We start from the raw sequence: 20,490 nt of genomic DNA, 5'->3' as shown, positions 1-20,490 counted from the left end.
ACAGCTGAATATGCTGAAGGGGAGCGTGCGTGCTGAAAGATAGTCGCCTCGAGATCGCTCGAATGACTGAATTTCGTTAAACATCGCCAGAAGCTTAATTAATTAATCAGAGGAAGGTCTTTCGCTTATTGAGTGACCCTCGAGGGATTTTAAGTATTTTTAAGAAAGCTCAATCTCTCGATCCAACGTCGTCCTCGAGCGATTTATCTCTGCGATTCATTTGCCACCGTGCAGTGGCGCCGCTTGTGAGCGCACCGCGTACTCAATTCCGATTTCTTAGCGCGATATCTTACCAATCGATCACTTTTATACGGCCACGGTTCGCCAGATATCCACCGCGACTGAGAGAAGGGAGATGCCGCGGGAAGTGCGAGAGAGGGAGAGAGCGCGTGTATTACGCAATTGCCGACCGCGGGGGAGGTACGAGCGGCAAAACACGCCAACGCGCCGTAGTACACGTTTTGGTATACGGCAAGATGGCCGGATGGGCCCAGCTGTGGTGATATCGGTCGTAAGACGTTCTCTTTCGCATCCGAAAAAGAAGGAACAGTACGAGTCTTTGCAGTTGCAGGAGTACCGGAGAAGCCGAGGGGATCGTCTCAGCTGTCAAATGGTGAGTGCCGCATTATGATTCATCGTTTTCTTTTTGATTTCAACGCGACCGTCGTATCCGCTGGGCCGGCGTGTTCTTCTGCTTGGCGCGCTGAATTTGAAAGATCTCACGAGCGGCCGATTTGCCGGACGACTCGCTCGATACGATCGTTCGACACGCGCGATTCCGATCCCCCCCGCAGCGATTTTACTGTTGAGCTGTGCACTTCGGAATCGCCTATTCATAAATTCGCACGCAAATTCGCGACACGCTGAAAAGCCGTCTGCATCGTGCCGCATTCCTCTACGCCACACCACGACCATAACTATACCGCAACTATAAATTCGCAAGTTTGCGAGTTGAAATTACCGTGTGTCAACTCAGCACGAAATATACTCCACTTTCTTTCTTTCGTTCCTCTTTCGTTCCTCTTTCTTCTTCGTCTTCGCTTTCGTTAGATTAGATAGAAACTACGTCAACAAGGTGGAATCGTTAAGTAAACAATTGATCGCTAGCCCGATGCGCTCGAACGAATACTCGAACATTTCGTGAAGTTATCGTTATTTTCGTTATTCCGTAAAGACGAATGGACGAGAGCGTTGTAATAAGAAACGAGTACGTGCGCGACATGGAGGAAAGAATTCTAGTTTTATCTTTCCGTACCGTTCAAGAGAACGTACTGCAGTCGAGTGGCAGGTCGGTGTATTATTGTTTGAACGTGTGTCATTGCGCTCGGCTACCTATTCGCCCGTGTGATTGCACCTGGGATTAAGTGATAAATTTCACAGATACTATCTATGGTCGATTAAACGATGTGTCAATGTTTTCGAGAGAAGCATACGTGCAGTTACGCGCGCGCGCAGCTTGTACGTCAACAATTTGGAACATTTGGAATGTGCCCGTTTCACTTATTCCGAGCAAATACGAGTAGAACTGGTAACGCTAACGACCTCGAGCAATTGCACTCTCTCGTACTTGACAATCGGAGCGGCTGAAAGTCACAAAGACGAAGAAAGGAAAATTTTCTCACGTCGTGTATCTCTCGCGTGTTATCCCACGATTATGATTGTGGATTAAGAGCAAGCCGCGCGCTCCGATAATTATTCGTCTTTCTCTGGAAGCGCAGTGGAAATGTTGATCGTCTTCATTCGCGCTTTTATCGAGAGGAAAATTTATCGCGGCAATGCGTCAGTCCCCTCGATAATCTACGTAGAGGTCCGTATCTAATCTGTCGGAGATTGCTACCAAACCGGCTAGTATTGCCAAGATTCGGTTATGATACGTGCGTGCGCGCAAAAAACATGCGATGCGTTCAGTTTCCTTTCTTTCTCTCTCTCTCTCTCTCTCCTTCTCGCACGGACATGCAAAATTCATTTGCACTTTCGTGCAATATTCACTGCAATCTCTTATCGATTCAGTACGACTAGTTAGTTTACAAAATTTTGTCATCTTAACCCGGTTCATTCTTCGCACTTGACAATTTAGTGTTAATTCAGTCGGGTGTGACGACTCTCCCTCTTTCTTTTCCACTAAAGCCGGAATATTCGGTCAACGTTTTTGCCTCCGCGCGCAGAGTCTTTTTGCGATAATTAATGCAACAGCAGCCTCAACACCTCGACTCGATCGGAGTCTCCCGCTCGTTACTTTATCCTCTCTCGCGCATTTTTCTCCATTCTGTCCGTATTAAGCTTCGCCACTGTGTACTATCGAGTTTCACTCCATGATACCGACCTACATTGGATCGGATTTGTGGTTATTTCGACGCAGAACGCGGGCATTCGATCGAATTATTTCTAAAAATATATGCCACGTGACTGTACATGGCCCTTCGAGGGCGCAGTTCATCGATCATCGTAAAGTTTCGAGCGTGAAGCTCGCTCCGATTGATATATTATCACTCTCTAAATTGCGATCGTTTTTTCCTTTTTTTTTTCTTTTTTTATTTATTGCACTCAGCCACTCATCGAGAAATGATTACGTATGCCATTGATTAAATATTTTTATCGATTAGATAACACGCGAATTTAATTACCGTTTTACATCACGTTCTAAGGAAGGAAAGTGTTTAATTAGGATCGTCAGGTGGATCTCTGTTAATTTTGTAAAATAGCAGATCGCCCGTGTGTGTTTAATATTAGATGAAAATACGATAAAAATGTTGAAGAAAAATACTCTCGAGAGATGTACTCGTTATCTTATTCACGATCAAAATTCTCGCTATCGCAGATAACTACAATTGCATAAATATTGTTAAATTTAACTTATATGCACGTCACACACACATACACACACACACACACACACAATAACGAGACATGTCGATAACAACAGCGGTTACCGGTGACCTCCGAGCATCCAGAGGGTCAAGTCGCGGTGCGCCGTTGCATTTTTTTGAATGAAATATGTAATCGGTGGCAGAAGTCGCGTCACGTATAGCCAAACTAAACGTGCCTTCGCGCATGCCTCTTACCCGCGAGACTCGATCGTAAAGCTATACATGTAAAATGTAAGACTCTTCCGACGAACTGTGAAGCACCCTGTGACACTGTGCTTCATCTTTGGCGAATGTCTCCAGCATTGACCCGGCGCGACTTGACCTTCCGATTTTTAGAAAACAAGGACAACAGCGCCCAGCAGATTATTAGCCGTCGTGGTCTCGTAAAATTACGATAATATTTTTAGACTATTACGCGACTATTACAGCATATACGCCTGTTTATATATAGTTTCGAGTGTGATCGATCGTACACGGAGATCTTGTAATTACATTTTATCAGGCGGTGCTTTAACTTTGACAAAGACGAAGCTGCACGAGAAACGACTTCTGAATGAATCATTAATATCATATATCGATCTCGGGACCTGAAGCCTGCTAAATATTTTGTCGATATGATTGCTTATCGTCGTTTCTCTAGCATTGAACAATTAGTACAATTAGTATCTTTCGCGTAGCCTATCTATTGTCTCGAAACTTGTGATCACTGCGTAATATCGTTATCACGCGATTGATCGAAGAATCCATCGTGTCTTCATAGATCGCGATCTCAATACGATCGTTAAATATTTTATATATATGAGTTATCCCAAAGTCACACCGTGAAATATTTTAATAGCGCGTTACGACGATTAATTGGAGCAATAAATAGTTGTGCAAAAATATCGAGGTTACAATAGCGTTTTTTAACGGTAAGGAAAAAGCAAGACAGACAAACGTGTCGATGAAGAAAACAAAAGTAAAAATGTACACGTTACTTTTTAGTATTCTCGGTCGGCAGATTTATATCGGTTTATTTAATTCACCAAACGTCCTCACAAAGTTGTCGGGTAATTTTTTCCAGTAACTTCTTTTGAGTAAATTATTTACTTCTTTCTTCTATCTAATACTTTATACCAATGTATTTTTACACTCGGTAAATCACAACAAATATAAGAAAGGACGTGTCGGTTCATCTTAGACATTGTTTAATTTTTTAACGCGATACATTGGAAGTAGCATAAAAATTTTGTTGGCTTTCGCCCGAAGATTTCCATGTTAATCCTAATTAGTAATTACGACTTCCATCCGCTTCTGGCGAGCTTGGCTTACGTGCATCGGCTCACGACTGCCATCGCAAGACGCGAGAAGTGACAAATGTGCCGTTCCTAAAAATAAGACGCTTATTCTAATCCGCTAATAATCCGATGTAAACAAGCGCGTTTGACAACTCGTGCAATTGTCCTTGCGACTACAAATAACGTAACGTTTAGTCGAGCACTTTGTCATCGTGAATTCAGCTGTTGTCGCAGACATTCCTTTTCCCTTCACGACACTGTTTATAAAACAGACAAGATCGATTATTCGCAATTACAGCACAAATTAATGCTTTCCGATTAATATTTTTCGGGTTCAGATGTTCGTGCGTACATTTTTTTCCTTTCGGATCGCCGATATATCTTAGCCTCGTAGTGCCGAGTTCTTTCTTACAACACGAATTTTTATTTCGGACAATTAGTGAGATAGAACGACTACGACAATTTATATCCGTCTCAGGTCGGTACGAGGGCGACATACGCATTGAACGTTGAAGAAAGGTCACGCTGATTCTCGAAATAAGCAACTTATCAAGTTCTCTCGAAAGTTCTCGCTACGCGAGATAAAGCTGCCTCTAACTCAAACGAGCAGTATCAGCTCTCCTTGATATGAAATAGAATATCTAAGCCTCACACAATATTTCCGTATATAATTATTTGAGAGGACCTTCTCTCCTCTCCGATCTTCTTTTCCGGCCATCCCCGATTTACATAAATAGGACCGAACAAATTTTTTTCGCAATCGCGACTAATAACGCGCATCATCCATCTTGATGTTCAAAGCATAATTAGTTAAACGTTATGTTGATAATGTTATGCTCGCGTAAACATAACATATACATCCCACGTTACAGGAACATAAATAAATAAAAGTAAAAGAATTTTATCGTTTACAAAATTGTTCTGCCGAATAAGAAGTAATGATAATCCTCACTCAGTGATACACGTAAACACGAATAAATGATATTTGATGTCGCAATTGCATCATGCGGATATAATTTGTTGTCTCTTCAACGAACTTCATTGCCATCTTCGTTGACCAGCAATAAAGATTAAGAGAATGTCACCGTGTGTCAACAATTTAATCAAATTAGTAATATTTAAAGCTTTCTTCCACGTCATACGTATGATTCGAATTTATCTTGAATATAACTATGACCCGACTTTCGATTCGATTATTCCAACTATTTTTGTCTTGTATACATATCGAATCAATAAACTCAACTTAATCGTTTCTTTTTCTCTAGATTATCACCCGCAGCGGAGAAAAACATTTTTCCTCGTTCACATTGTAACTATACGCGGTACGTTCTAGTTAATAATAATTCGTTTAATTATTTCTGTGATATATTACGAAGCGGATTAATCGTCGTTTTCTCGACAACAACAAATCAAAACAACCGCGCTTGGCCTTTTGGCGCCGGTCACAGCAAAGCATGAAATATTGTATAATGTTTATCTTGTCCCTCTCGCAATTATCATATTACATGCATTTATACTTGTCCAAGTCTAAAAAAATATTTTACTTTCAGATCCGACTGACGTAACGTATAACGCGCGACTTTTCGTCCGCTCTACAAGCGTTTATCAGCTTGACATCGTTTCATCATTTTTCCTCCATTACGCTATTACGCTTCCGCGCATTTACTTATTGCGTTGATACTGAATTGGTTCACGCCTCTGGTCACATTAATTAATGGCGATTGTATATTTCGATCGTCAAAACGCGCGTCGCGTAAGTTAACGCGCGCGCGCGCTTCCCCTTTGTTCTCGTACGCGCGCCGGCGCGTGTATTTGCTGTCGCACAGGCGCAAATCGCGCCGTCGTCAAACTGAATTGTCATTTACGATACGTCGAGGAGAGAGTACGTCGAGCCGTGTGCGATCTCTCGTGCGTGTTGCGTTTCCGCTACGAAATGCACGTCGGAAAACGCTCGCGTCGTCGAAGGACGACGATCGGCCGCGCGCACGTAATCGTGTCACAGGATCGCTGTAACTCGATTACAAGACCTTTCCTCAACAGAGGAAAGAATACAGCGACGAAACCGCGGAACAGCGGCCCCCGCGGCGGACTTGAGCACCGCGCGACTACCATGCTTGTTCTTGTAAACAGGTTCGCGAAAACCACGGTTCAGCTTGTTATTCCTCACGCGCGATTGCTTTTTTACGTCACTATTCTGCTCCACCGCAGGCCGAAAGCAGCCGAACACTCGAAAACAATCGCGCTCATACTGATGACGCGATTTCGAAATTCCCGATCGAGTGACGAAACTCCAAACTCGGCGATAAACTAGCCGACGATAACGATGGCGCTTTTTTTATAACGATGGTCATGTACTAATCTACTCATTGACGGACTCTTTTTTTCCACCATCCCTCGGCGTCCCCCCTCCCCTCCCACACATACACACACACACACACATGCATACGAATGTTGGCAATCGACATGACTGATGCAGCTACCGGAGCGATCGATAACGCACGCGACCAAAAACGACGCGTCTCTCCCTTCGCTCCGCGACGCTAGCGGATTTTAAAATTTTTATTGCGTGATGAGAATAAATGAATGAAAACAGGCGGAATCGTGAAGAGAGACGTCGAGAAAGAGCAAAGAAGAAGAGGAAAAGAGTTTCGCGCACGCGTCACGCGGTGAATTCGCCGACAACACGGGCCTTCCGTCGACGTCATTGAACAGCAGCGAAGAAAAGTATAATTTACGCGAGCGCGTAGAAACGCGCGATGCGTCGTTTGCAGCGACACGCGCGTGCCGTTTCTAGACAAAAAGGAGAAGAAGCTGGGAGAAGAAGAAGACGTCCGGATTTTTCGGTTTTTCGAGGTCGGTGACTCCGTGAACCAACCGCGCGCGGGATACATGCGCCGCGCGCGCAACATCCGGACGCGCGCATTCCCCCAATCGGCATCATCGTCCTCCTCCTCGTCATCATCACCATCATCGCGTCGCCGTCGCCGCCGTCAGCTTCGTAGAGACCTCTTCTTCCTTCCTCGTCCGCTTGGAGCGCGCTGCTTCGAAAAACGAGCGTGTCTGCAAGGCGCTTTTAACATTTTTTGTATCGTTTACTGCGATAACATGGTGGAGATGATAACGTTCGGGCTAAGTCAAACCAATAAATGCTGGGACTTTGCACTCGTGCGGCGCACACTGTCCGTCACCATCGTTCCCTTGCGGCCGGTTCGCGCGCGAATTCCCCGCCGCGTTCGCCGTCGCGCCGCGGAAAATTCACAGAGCTCCGCGACAAACGCGCTCGTCGCGCGCTCGCACAGACGCGCAAAAAGACGAAGGCCGTAAAGTGTCAATCCGCGAGCGGCTAGCGATTACAAATTGGGCCACGACTCGATATCAATATGTGCCGTGACTACATAGGACGTGGGACGGTATCTTGTTCGAGCTGACGCTCTCTTTTTCTCTCTCTCTCTCTCTCTCTCTCTCTCTCTCTCTTTCCCTATATCTCTGTCTCTCTTTCTTTCTCTCCTCTTCGTTGTACCGTTTACCTTCAGCGCGATCGCGAGATTCTTTCGAATCTTGTGAGCTCTCCAGGTCGGACACTGGATGAGGACACTCTCATTAATCTCGCGTCGTCGCGTCTAAATCTAGATTCAGAAAGGCGCAGGACAGTGCAGTGTTGTTAAGAGCCCGATCGGCCGGCCGGTTCGGACATACCGCGGGCTTGAGCGAATTCGGTCGAATCTTTCGAGAGAGAGTAAGCATGCTGGACCGAAATGTAGTGCTTGTACTGCGCACACGACAAGAGAGAACCGAGAGGCGCTTGAGGCACAACAAGGAGGCCAATCCGCCGCCCATGGAACCGCCCGCGCTGTTGTTGAACTACAATCACCTGTATCTCGATCTTAATATGAATTTCAGCGAGAATTGCAAGCAGGAGACCGTCAGGACCGCGCGAAAGGTGGGTGCATTCCTCACGCATGCAAATCGCGTTTTCACCGAATATCTTTCCCGTCGCTTGCGAGCAACTTGTGCGCGCGCGCGCGCAAACAATGAAAGTGTAAGCTGCATCATAACGCAGTTTCTCACGGAAACGTCGCTCTCGCGTTGGATAGAATTTTCTTGAAGCGCGCGAGTCTGTATAATTATCGGGAGATACTTTCTCTCCGACTCGCGCTGCAGCGCTGTATTATCGCGACGAGAAGATCTACTCCGCGCACAAGCACAGACGGAGGATACAATTAGATTAGGTGTATAATTCGTTAGCGACTGAAGCGAGACGGCGATTTTACCCTCGATGTTGCGTCACGCGCGTTACATTATGCGCTGGAAGCGCTGGAAGAGTCAATTCTTGTCTCGGCACTTTTCACGCGTGCTTACGTCGTCTCGTTAAGAATATTATTTCCTTTTCCTTTTTTGGGAAATGGAGCATTGTGTGAATATTGAATGGAGAAGCAAGATTTTACCTCGGCTCGAGTCTCTTTCGCTTACGTCGAGGTACGAGGTCGAGGTACGAGGGGAAATTATTTCCCTCTCCTGTTTTTGAAAATGGACCACTGTGTGAATATTGAATGCAGAAGCAAGATTTTACCTCGGCTCGAATCTCTTTCGCTTACGTCGAGGTACGAGGTCGAGGTACGAGGGGAAATTATTTCCCTCTCCTGTTTTTGAAAATGGACCACTGTGTGAATATTGAATGGAGAAGCAAGATTTTACCTCGGCTCGAATCTCTTTCTCTTACGTCGGCTCGCAAAGAAAATTATTTTCTTTTCCTCTTTTTGAAGATGGAGCGCATTGTGTGAATACCGATATGGAAAAGCAAGATTTTACTTCGGCTTGAATCTCTTTCTCATTTGGTTCCGCCCTTTGTTGCGACTCGACTCGTCGATGCGAAGGACTCTTAATCGGCGACGCGCACATTGCGCGATTCGACGGAAGAGGTCCTGCTGGCGCAGCGCAGACGCTGCGGCGGTTGTAAAAACGCCATGAATATCTGAGATTGTGGACCGACTAGATCCTTCCTCGCGATTTCTCCGGCGTCACTTTACACCGCCAGTGCGCGTCTCTTTGTCCGCGTGTGTCATTTCAGACAAGAACGAGCCGTCATGCGTGCGTTGCGTAATTTTAATCGCGCGAATAATCCGCAGGATAATTGCGCGCGGACGACGGTCATTTAGATCGATCGCCTAGGAAGCACGCTCGCGATGCTCCTCGCCCTGCGATTGTTCGCAGTCATTATACCGGCGAAGCCGAAGGCGCGTTGACTCATTTCACGCGCATTAACCGTGAACGATATCTTAAACATTTAATTACAGACGACTTATACGAAAGATATGAATCGTCGCGGTCGCAACTCCGGCGCGCACGAAGGATACGTCGCCGTCCATAAATACTCCGCTGGGAGCTTCAGCGGAGCGTTTATTATTATTTATTTAAATTTATGAATTACTGTATATTTATCCTGGGCGTTTCAACGTTTCGAGATTCGTTTAGAAACTCGAATGAAAATGACTCGCGATGATATCGAATGTTACTGCGGTAATCGAGCAACAAGTAATCGAAAGGTCATAAAGATACGCACATTGCGTGCGACGTGGAAGCGAGTACCGGGGGGAAAAACGCAGAACAACGCACGCGCAATTGCGCGCTTAGGCAATTAAGATTGCGGGCTGAAAAGTTCGCTCTAATCTACGCATTAGCGGCACATTATCATCTTATTATTTCTTTATCCGTCATCGCCTCGAGCCGGCTCTCAGCGTTTATCAGCGGCTGATCCGCGACTCGATTAATTAATTTGCCGGAATAATGACGCGAGGACGCAGGGCGGCTTAATTGGAGGAGCAAAAGCGCTTGCGAAACGCGTCAATTATATATCAGACGCGTTCGCGCTCCGCGACGAAACGCATGCTCCGCGCTTCCTCCTCCGACGGAGCGGATTCGAAATCGCGCTGGACCGCTCGCCGGTCTTTCCGTCTTTCCGTCAACAGTCTTCAGATCGAACGATCTGTCGACTGTTGAGTCGCCTGATTTTCCGCGCGATATTCTATCGCGCATGTCACGCGCGCGATTAGAGAATCCAAACGGTCTCGACAAACAAACGCACACACACTTGGCAAGCGTCCGAACAGTCGCGTGTCGTTGTTCGCCGCGTCCGAGGGTTAAAAGTCGATGATGAAATTCGCGCCGCCGATTTCGCTATGCGCGACCGAGCGAAGCGCACCGCTCGTCGCACAGCCGCGTATGAGTTTTTCACGCAATTCGCACCATTCGTACGCGCTTATCATTGCGCTATCGCGCCGCTTGCGAATTTTACGCAACGTCGCGCTCTCTCTCTCTCTCTCTCTCTCTCTCTCTCTCTCTCTCTCGCACACTCGCGCGAGCGGTGATCTCCGCGATAGCTAGAGCTACGACGAGACAAGATTGTGGCGAGCCACGCACACAACCGCGAAATCCATGTAAAACCGCGGTCATGGTACACGATATCCTTACATTCAACAGCGCGCTCGCGGAGGTGTGCACTAGAAGGTAGACGCAACGAGCGCACGCACCTCTCGAGTACGCCCGAGGAACATGAGACCGGTGCATGTGTACATATCGTATACACACGCACCGTGGAATGCTCATGTGGTGGGGGGTACTTGCATGCCCCGCCTCTCTCTCTCTCTCTCTCTTCAGTCCCTTATATTTTTATATCAACATTTAGTGCGGCTCAGGACACCGTTGAGCTTGCAGTTCCTTCCTTCGGTCATAGTTCTAACTTCCCGTCTCGGCTCGTACCGATCTTCCGCATCGAGATCCCGCGATCGAGATCGTCGGCGTGTGATCGCTGCTTGGAAACTCGACATTGCAACGATCGCGGCACGTGGCAAATGTGACGATTTCGTAAGTGCGTAATCGCACGGCGACGTCGTGTGAACCGCAAGAAGAGAAGTGCGAGTGCGCGCGGAGATAAACGCCGGCTGGAGATAATCGCAACGTACCACGGCTAAAGAGAGATCCAGCATTCATCTCCCTCTCTCTTTTTCTTCCCGTATTTCGCAACGTTCAGTGGCGCTACGTTCGCCGAATTCTCGATTCGATATCGCCCTGAAAGCCCGTGCTCTTTCGAAGCGCGCGTGACTCCGCGATAATCGAAGATCAGCTCGACTCATCGGCCGACATTCAACAACGGGCGATTCGACCGAATCGCAATCCGCACCGAGAGCGCTTGTCGGCTACCAGGCTTCTCCGACTCGACTACGTCGTCCCGTTTGTGTGACGGAGAAATAACCCCTCGGGAAGAACGAGGGGTGGCCACCGAGAGGAGCAGAGGGGACGGATTATTCGTTGGCGGTCGATCGAACCCGGTTGGAGCTGTTGTAAGATTTCCGCGAGCGGCTGGGAAGCCATGCAGTGGTCTTCGCGCCGAAAGTGAAGCGAGACGGGAGAGAGGCGGGAAACGCTCTCGCCGACGGCCGGGCGAAATCACGTCGAGGCCCTTCGCGGCCTGTTATCGACCCTTCCTCCTTCCGATCCAGCCGATCCATCCCTCCATTCGTCACGTTTCGCAACGAATCGCGAGGCGCGCGCGATCGCTCCTTCTCGGTCCTTTCCTTCCACGGCTGCGAACATGGATCGCAGCGAGAGCACGAACGAGGGTGGCAGCTCGCTCGACACAGTGGTCGCGCGCTCCTCGTCGGAGGAGGAGAAACAGAAGCCCCAGGCCAGCACTTCCGGCGAATACATCACCGTCGGCGACAGCAGCTCCAGCTTGGACACTTTGACCAGTGGTAGCGGCGGCCTCGCGACACTCTCCACCGGTGTTAACACGGACGACCGGAAGAGGGGCAAATTCGACGCGTTCAAGAGCAGCCTCCGAGAGAGTGGTATATTCAAGATCAAGAAGAGACTGCGCCCGAGCGAGACCGACGCGTCCGCCGAGGCGGACCCGGAACAGGATGACAAAGGTTAAAACTCGGATGAACCCGACCCGAACTTTGGCATTTTGTCGCTTATGCGAGCGTATGTGAAAGATAATTAGACGGCAAACAGACAGGCTAGTCGTTCGTCGCGACGCGTTCGTCACGTTTTTCTTACGCCGCCCTGCGGCTGCTAAATGATCGCCGCGCGAGTTGCTGCAATTGAATGATATTTTTTTTTCTTTTTCTCTTTTCTCTTCGCACCTTCTACGCTTGGTTTTTTCTTTTTATTTTTTTTATTTCTCTCACGGGGATTCAATCACGGGCAATCATTGATTCCGAAAACGACGATTGCAAAGGGAAACGCGTTGAAAAGATTCCGTTCGCTCGCGCATGCATGAGGGTGATGGTTCTCGAGGGGCCGCTGGTCGGTTGTTCTTGACTCGCGATCCTCTTCCGCTCCAGAGGTATCTCGGCAGCAGTCGCAGCAGCTCGAGCTAGACGAAAAGAAGGAAACGCCGGCGACAGCCGACGACACGGTCTCGGCCGCGGCTTTGAGGAAGAAGAAGAAGAAGAAGAAGTCGCAGTCGCTGGTGCGCAAACTGAGCTTGAATAAATTCCGCCTGTCTTCGGAGCAAGAATCGCGTCAGAAGCCCCTAGAGGGTAGTGATAGCAGTCGGTCGAAGAGTCAGTCCTCCCAAGAATCGCCCGTGCACCCGCACAGCCCGACTAGCATCGGGAAGAAGGAGGACGACGCCCTGGAGAGGGAAAAGGCAAAAGAGGAGCTTAAGAAATCGGAAAAGCTGCTGCAGAAACCGGTGAAGACCGTCACCGTAGTGCAACGTAGATCACCGTCCTTAACCATCAGGAGCTTCTCAAGAACTGTGCAGTACCAAGAGCCGCAGCAGCAGCAGCAGCAGCAGCAGCAGCAGCAGCAGCAGCAGCAGCAGCAGCAGCAGCAGGGTGAGGTCATGTTGACGCTACGACGGAATAAAATCGGCATCGGGTCTTTCTGCTCGCTAGACTAAAAGGCGGGAGAGCCTAATTGATTTGAACGATAAACAACGCGATGTAACTTTAATGCATCGTACCGGAGTTCTGACTTACTCCTCTTTCTCGCTCTCTTATTCCTTTCTCTCTCTCTCTCTCTCTCTCTCCCTCTCTCTCAAAAAAAATTTTTGTTTTTTTCTTTTCTTTTCTATTTTTTTTATATATATATATAAACTTTCTTTCACACACACACACACACACACACATGTGTCGGTTTCTAGTACATATGTAAAGATCCTTGTCTCATCTCATTCTCGATAAGCGCCGGCAAAAAGCAATTCAGAGCAGTCGTGAATCCACTTTTAGTATCCTTCATATTCATTTCATTGATATCTCCATATTTGGGATGATCGATATGTCCGAGGACATTCTTTTTTATTTTCGGCTAATCACATCGACGGCTGATTGGAGACGCTGTTATGAGCGTCACTTCGAGAACCGCTGAAAATTCCCCGGGACATTGACGAGATAATCGCGTATCCACTCCACTCCATGAGAGCACTTATTCCCAAATTTGTGACACGCATTCCCCTGCGCAGACAACGAGCAAAGCCAACAGCAGCAAGAGCAGCAACGTGATAACGTTCCACCTCGTTCCACCGACGTGCAATGCAGCTCGACGCTTCCATACGCGGTGTCGAGATGGCCGGAACCTAGCGAGACGGAGGGCACGAGCAGAAAGAAGGTGAAGGCAAGATTCGACTCGGTAGATTCCTCGGCGGTGTCGAGATCGTCGTCCATCGAGGTCCGCCGTAAACTGTCCTTGCTGGAGGAGAAGCGAGCGATATTTCAGCGACGGTACTTCGAATCGACCAAGGACTCACAGTCGGACGAGACCCTCGCCATCGACGACCTCGTTGTTCCCGTAGACGACGGTAAGCTCAGTACCGCTGACGAGCCGCTCGAACGGCGAGAGGAAGAGAAGAAGAAGGCGCGGCACATCAGCGTGAGAACCTTCGATTTGTTCTCCACTTTTGAAAATTCCACCTTCGACGAGGACGCGGGATTGGGTTACTCGCGCGGTATCGAGGAGGATTACACGGAGAGCTACGACAGAGAGGACGGCAAATACTCGAGCTTTCACGCCGCGATGGCGCCAATGGTAGGGGCTGTGGAGGATCCTGAGAAGGTGAGACTCTGCGAGTAGGACACGGCGACGCTGCTAGTAGGGATTGTCCTCTGTTAACGCTACATCCGATGTTTTACGACACCGAGTGGGCGATATTGAATTGCGTATCACGCACGGTGACAGGTATTGTATGTAGTGCAGCTTGATGAAGATGGAAATGCGATAGCTCGAATCGCTCGGTGCATCGCGCGCTCCCCACATTTGCGCATTTATGCGCGTGTGAACAAAAACTGCTCAGCAAAAACATTGCTGGGCAATTTATATCGCCAAAAGGAGGAACCGATCCGACTTGTTGCTTGTGAATTGATTTTAAGACGCTGCGGGATAAGACGAGCAGTGAACTCTCTCCTTACGTTGTAGATATTATTTTATTTATTTCTTAGGCACGTGTCACGATTCGACCGAACTAAGAAACATATAAAATAACATGTGAAATAAAAAGGCTCTCGAGATGTAGCAATCGAAATGAAGAAATTAAAGGCCAATGAGAGCTAACGACATTGACGTTTGAGCGATATTTTAACGAGGAGATTAGACGGTGTTTACGTTTAATATAGCAAGAGTGACCAATCTTAAGTAGCCGCCTCGGAAATACGTATCTCGGCAGAAATCCATCGCTGATGAAAAAATGTTTCAGACAAAAATTGTATAGTTTTGACAGGGCGATAACATTACCGAGACTTTTGTCTGAAACGTTTTTCCGAGTAATGCATTTCCGAGATATTTCGAGTGGGAACTTCAAGTGGATCGTTCAGTACAACGAACGTTTGGTCCCGATTATTTGGGCTGTCTGAAATAATAATTTTAAACTTGAAAACGTATACTGTGTCGACCAAAGTATCTTTGCATCAGACGAAAAATCCAGTGCGTTGGATGATTAACTGGTAACCTCGCGACTGACGTAAGTACGCTGTAAGAGTCCTTCCTGATACCGATCCGTCCGCGCTCTCTCGTTTCTGCCTCTTTGGATCTCATGTGCTCTCGTCTGTTACGGAGTCTCGGGTTACGTGGTTTTGCGCGGTGTTCTGTCACGCCATACCTGCGTCTGAGAAAAAAAGTTCCGCGCGGGACAAATTGGCGCATAGACAGAGGACCGAGGATTAGACGTTAATCGAGATAAGATGAAAGTGATCGGCCGAACTGCAAACTTTCTCCGAGCCAAGTAGCTCACCTCGACGATTCGTCATCGCGTTCGAAACGAGGATCCTCGAAATTCGAACTCTGCACTTTCCGCCTGCGATTGCTAAGACGTGCGACAGATAGGCTCGTTGAAATGGCGAAGACTCGTATTATCTTACCCGCACATACATGTAATTACACACATAAACACGGTTCTGTCGCAACCCCTCGTACGAACTCGAGGATAACTGTGGCACACAGAGTCACTGTCATCCTGTGTGTGAGTCAGTTATTCCATTTCGTTCGCGCAAGCTGCGGCTGTGGGATTACGCGCGAATAGTGCGAGAGCCATTAGTCGTCTTCGTTTCTCGGTATCGTGCGCGTGATAAACGACGTCTGGCCTCACGAACATGAGTTTGAAAGTTTGGCGGAACTTCGAGACGATTGATCTAAGCAAGTGGAAAATACAGCCGAAGAAACTGATGCGAACCGCAAAGGTGCGCCCCACATATACGCGCACACACACACACACACACACACACACACGCACGCGCAAACGCGCGCACAGATTCGTTCGTGTTATATGTGATTTTATCGCGTCCCCGTAAACAGTGTCATTTCATCGTCAAAGAAGGTGTGTTCGATACATTGCACGCTCAACTTATCGTTCAACCAAATGTATCATTCGTGCGGTCTTTTCGAGTCTCTCATCAATGCTTCTAGCATCGTCAATAGAAGCACCAAAGTAAACAGAGGGTTGTCAGCAAATATTGAATCCGTAAGTCGATTGTTTCAGAGTTCATAAGTCATATCCGTTACTGAACACTTATTACGACTACGAATATAAAAGCATTTTGATCGTGCAACTCTCAAATGTTCAACGCGCAAGCCGTTTGCTGAGATTTCTTCCTCGATACTCTGATATTGCGCTATCGCTAGTTAACATGAAGCGTGAATTCGTGAATACACTCGGCGTATAATTGTTAAATATTATTAATTTCACTAATCGTCCACGAAAGCAGAAGGACACAAGGGCGTTATGGCGTGATTTTAAAAAATGGTATCTCGGCGTGATCTTAAAAACGAAACAGAGAGCTTGTGTGTTGAAACGCCTCTGACGGATTTCCCCGTCTTTCTTTTCGCAGTCGTCGAATAATGCGCCGAATCTCGGAGGAGTAGGCGAGAAACGGGAGCACTTGTATAAAATACTGGTAATCGGCGAGCTCGGGGCGGGGAAAACATCTATCATCAAGCGATATGTTCATCAATTTTTCTCTCAGCATTATCGCGCGACGATTGGCGTCGACTTTGCGCTCAAAGTGCTAAACTGGGATCCACACACCATCATCAGGCTGCAGTTATGGGATATCGCAGGTCAGTCGTAATTCATAATGCTCTTTTACTGACTAATAATAGATCGTAATACGCGTGCGATAGATAAATTAACGTTTCACACGCGTCACGACGCGTCAGAGCGCAATTTCTCTCAATCGCGCTCGCTTCTTGTTTACTTTATTCAAAAGAATACTTCAGATACATCGAACGCTTCTAAACTCATACGATTGTCAGCCAGAAATATACGCGAGCCATCGCGTGCTTGCGTTCGCAATGTTCGATTACAATGCTTTATCACGAATCTATTATTCGCATAAATATTATGTTACTATGATACAATTGTGTCCAGGCAGCTTCTCATTGACTCATTATCCGTTTCATGCGTAGGTCAAGAGAGATTTGGAAATATGACCAGAGTTTATTACAAGGAAGCCGTAGGTGCCTTCATAGTCTTTGATGTGACGAGAAGCGCGACGTTGGACGCGGTGGTGAAGTGGAAACAGGACCTCGATTCGAAAGTACAGCTACCTGATGGATCGCCGATACCCTGTGTCTTACTGGCCAACAAGTGCGACCAGCACAAGGAAGGTTTAGTCAACTCACCCAACAAGATGGACGAATACTGCAAGGAGAAAAACTTTTCCGGTTGGTTCGAGACGTCAGCGAAGGAAAACATTAATATCGAGGAAGCAGCTCGATTCCTGGTCAATAAAGTAAGAGATGTTTTGTTATTATTTGCGCGACATAAATCTAGAAAGGGGCTTGTTATAAAAATTAAATGTTTAACCGCGAGAAACAATTTGAATCTTCTTGAAAATTAAAGAAAACAGAGAGAGAGAGAGAGAGAGAGAGAGAGAGAGAGAGAGAGAGAGAGAGAGAGAGAGAGAGAGAGAGAGAAAGAGGGAAAGAAGAAATACAATTCACTTAGAAATTTCACTCCTTACAGTGTCATTCATGTGTATTACGCGTATCGCTTATGCATGACGTACGATGGATTTATTAGTGACGTCCGTCGTACTAAAAACGATTGACTTATGAAGCATAATTAATTAGTCAACGTAAAACTGACCAGCGTTTCTGGCATGTTGCGTTATACTTGTGGTCAATCTTATTATTATTATTATTATTTATTTAACTTTTTGTTAAGAAATTAATATAGCATTCGGAAGGAATTTTTAGTTTTCTGAGGAATCGATGTAGTATTTTAAATATTTCAATTGTAGAGTATTTATGAAATGTTTATATTGCAAAATGTTTGCTTTAGATACTTCAAAATGACCAGCTTCTGAAAGGCAACGGCTCCCAAGACCAGACGGACGGCGAGAGATTTACATTGAATCAATCACCAACGAGCGCCAAAAAATCTTGCGCCTGCTGACGAATAGGCAAATCGTCGAACTCAGGTTCGAGACTTCGTTTACAATTTCCCATTAATCCTCGCCGTATCTTCACTTCGATAGATACCATGAGTATCATAACGTCTCACGCCTTGCCATTCTTCGCAATAGGAAACATCTGCTGTAACTTGTTCTCGAACGAGGAAGTACTATTCGATAATTTTTTCTCAAAAATTATTTGAGCTTGTCATCAATTCGGTTACAATGCCGAATTTTTTAAATAGATTTATATAGGTACAGCCCTAAGATTTCGCAACTTACGGATAATAACATAGTACATTTTTAAATATCCGTGTAAGAATGAGCCTCGAAGCAAGTAAGTCAACTTTGAACCCTGCATATAAGAGCAATGTTTGAAATGCGTAATAACAATATTGTCTCATGAAAAATGAGAAAATATACACACATACATATATATATATACATATATATATATATATACACTTGACTTTAATGTGGTTTGGACGTCTTTTTTCTCGATGCAAATTGACACACAGCTAATGATTTAAAGTGAAACTTAATTTCTGGAAATTAATAAAAGATCCCTCATTGGACTATTGGTTGTGTTTTAAGTTACACCTAAGAAAAAATGTCCAAACTATATTGAGATCAAGTGTTAATTAATTTATTGATCAGATTTAAATGTTATAAAGACATAAACTTTTAATCGAAAAACTTTCCTTCCATATTTCATTCTAACAAAATATGTATAAACTCTATTTTAATTTTCATTTTCTAATCAAGAAGACGGTAAAATCTTAACATGATACAGGTTCGTATCTCGCCATTAATAACTATAATAATTCACAATTGCAATAATACAACGAAGTATATTTTTTGTTATTTCCATCTCAAGGTACGTGACGACATTTCAAAATTTACATTTCGGTAAAATGCTTGGACCATATAGTAGTATATCCAAACTATTTAATTGACTACAGCGAGTGAGAAGTATTAAGACAACAAAAATCATCCCTTTCTTTGTACTGTTAACCTTGTGTTTCGGTATTACTATAATGCTCTCTTAAGATAAAGGTATAAATCGTATGTTATTATTAATTTTGACTGGACTTTCCATTTTATACTTTCGCGACTTTACTTATAAATGTTTGCACCGCTAAATTTCTGCGCGCTGTATCGTCTCGACATTTTCAATTTCTTCTAGAATAAGGAGAATACGAATAATTTCAATCATCGAATACATTTTAATATGATTCTGCCATTCAATACCGATCGTATTATATCACTTGTATAAATATGTTTATATATTTTATATTACATATTATAGCGGATGACATGACATTTGCAATTAAAGTCTCGATCTTTGCATTTGTCATGTAAACGTGGCAAACGTCAGCTTTCAAATTCAAGTAGATCCAATTTTTGGTGTGCATAATTTCGAGCTTTCTTTAATTACAATATTACACATACGTAAGTCTATAGACATACTATAATAACATGAATAGATATGTATCGTACCGCCTACTCAGCCCGAAATCGCGTGAATTACTATTTTCTAGGATTGTATCCAGTGCCGTTAGTAGCAGGAATTAAGAATGTTATGTGTTATTGTAGTGAATACCGTATTACTATTTATTCGGACAGCCCAACCGATACATCATCTGATCAAAAATGTATTATGTGTAGCAGTAATATGCTCCCCACTTATACCTGAATTGATTATGCATTTTGTTCTTTATCTCACCGATTAATTCGAGATGTCGACAACATTGTGCCTTCGTTCGCACAATCGCAGCTAATTACTCGAGGCAGCTGATTGTAATTACCGAATCGTGTTGCGTCCAATGACCGTTTAGATATCACACAATATACCAATTTATATGTCTGGTAACAGTGCAAAACTTAAATTGAAAATGGATGACAGAAATTAAATTGCGAATAAGAAAGAAATAAATATAGGTTCAACAAGTGATATATATATCGCTTTCCGGTACCGCGGAATACGAAAAGATGCAAATATGTTATGTTTTTTGACGTAGATTTAAATGCAGAAACATATATATTCGTATACGTATATACATATACGTGTTAATGAATAACACATATATTGAGAGCTATATAAAAAAGTATGTATACATCATTGTAAATAATTTCGATTTTACATGGACTTTTTTCACCTTTCGAGCGATGTTTGCATATTTGCACTTTTATATACATATATAGTACGATTTGTAACGCGGCGTGTGTCGTTATCGCAAAAAAAATTGTAGATACATTATTGTTATCTTATTTGCAAAAACTTATATAAATATAGCTCCCATATTATTTAAAAATCATAGCAATACGCCTGTCTACTTTTAACTTTTTTTGTATAGATGCATCGATATTTACAACAATATTATAGATACAACAATATTTAACTGTATTAAATTTCTTTATATCAAACCACATATTGTTGTTTCTTATCCTTCACATTTA

The 20,490-nt window shown here is 45.1% G+C and overlaps 1 protein-coding gene across 5 annotated transcripts; it reads left to right on the top strand.

The window, feature by feature from the left end:
• Positions 1–411: 411 nt before the first annotated feature.
• Positions 412–20,457, top strand: Rab32 (RAS oncogene family member Rab32). Of its 5 annotated transcripts, XM_011145694.3 has the most exons (6): positions 9,562–12,069; positions 12,487–12,984; positions 13,611–14,200; positions 16,465–16,693; positions 17,042–17,367; positions 17,919–20,457. In XM_011145694.3, the coding sequence occupies exons 1-6, from the start codon at positions 11,733–11,735 to the stop codon at positions 18,030–18,032; spliced, it is 2,094 nt and encodes a 697-aa protein (XP_011143996.2). In that variant the 5' UTR covers positions 9,562–11,732; the 3' UTR covers positions 18,033–20,457. The 5 variants fall into 5 exon arrangements, with proteins under 5 accessions (XP_011143998.1, XP_011143997.1, XP_011143996.2 ...); XM_011145696.3 differs by lacking the exons at positions 9,562–12,069; positions 12,487–12,984; positions 13,611–14,200 and adding an exon at positions 412–613; XM_011145695.3 differs by lacking the exons at positions 9,562–12,069; positions 12,487–12,984; positions 13,611–14,200 and adding an exon at positions 7,638–8,084.
• The last annotated feature ends 33 nt before the right edge of the window (positions 20,458–20,490 follow it).

This window comes from Harpegnathos saltator, unplaced genomic scaffold, assembly GCF_003227715.2.
Source record: "Harpegnathos saltator strain DR-91 unplaced genomic scaffold, Hsal_v8.6 scaffold536, whole genome shotgun sequence".
In the NCBI taxonomy this organism is placed as follows: Eukaryota; Metazoa; Arthropoda; class Insecta; order Hymenoptera; family Formicidae; genus Harpegnathos; species Harpegnathos saltator.
This window is presented reverse-complemented; position numbering and strand designations above follow the sequence as displayed.

What these genes read in the sequence shown, in the direction of transcription:
- Rab32 (XM_011145694.3), top strand. Translation starts at nt 11,733, where the DNA reads ATGGATCGCAGCGAGAGCACGAACGAGGGTGGCAGCTCGCTCGACACA. An exon ending in CTGTGGAGGATCCTGAGAAG is followed by an intron (nt 14,201 to 16,464) that starts GTGAGACTCTGC and finishes TTCTTTTCGCAG; the next exon opens with TCGTCGAATAATGCGCCGAA. An exon ending in CTCGATTCCTGGTCAATAAA is followed by an intron (nt 17,368 to 17,918) that starts GTAAGAGATGTT and finishes TGTTTGCTTTAG; the next exon opens with ATACTTCAAAATGACCAGCT.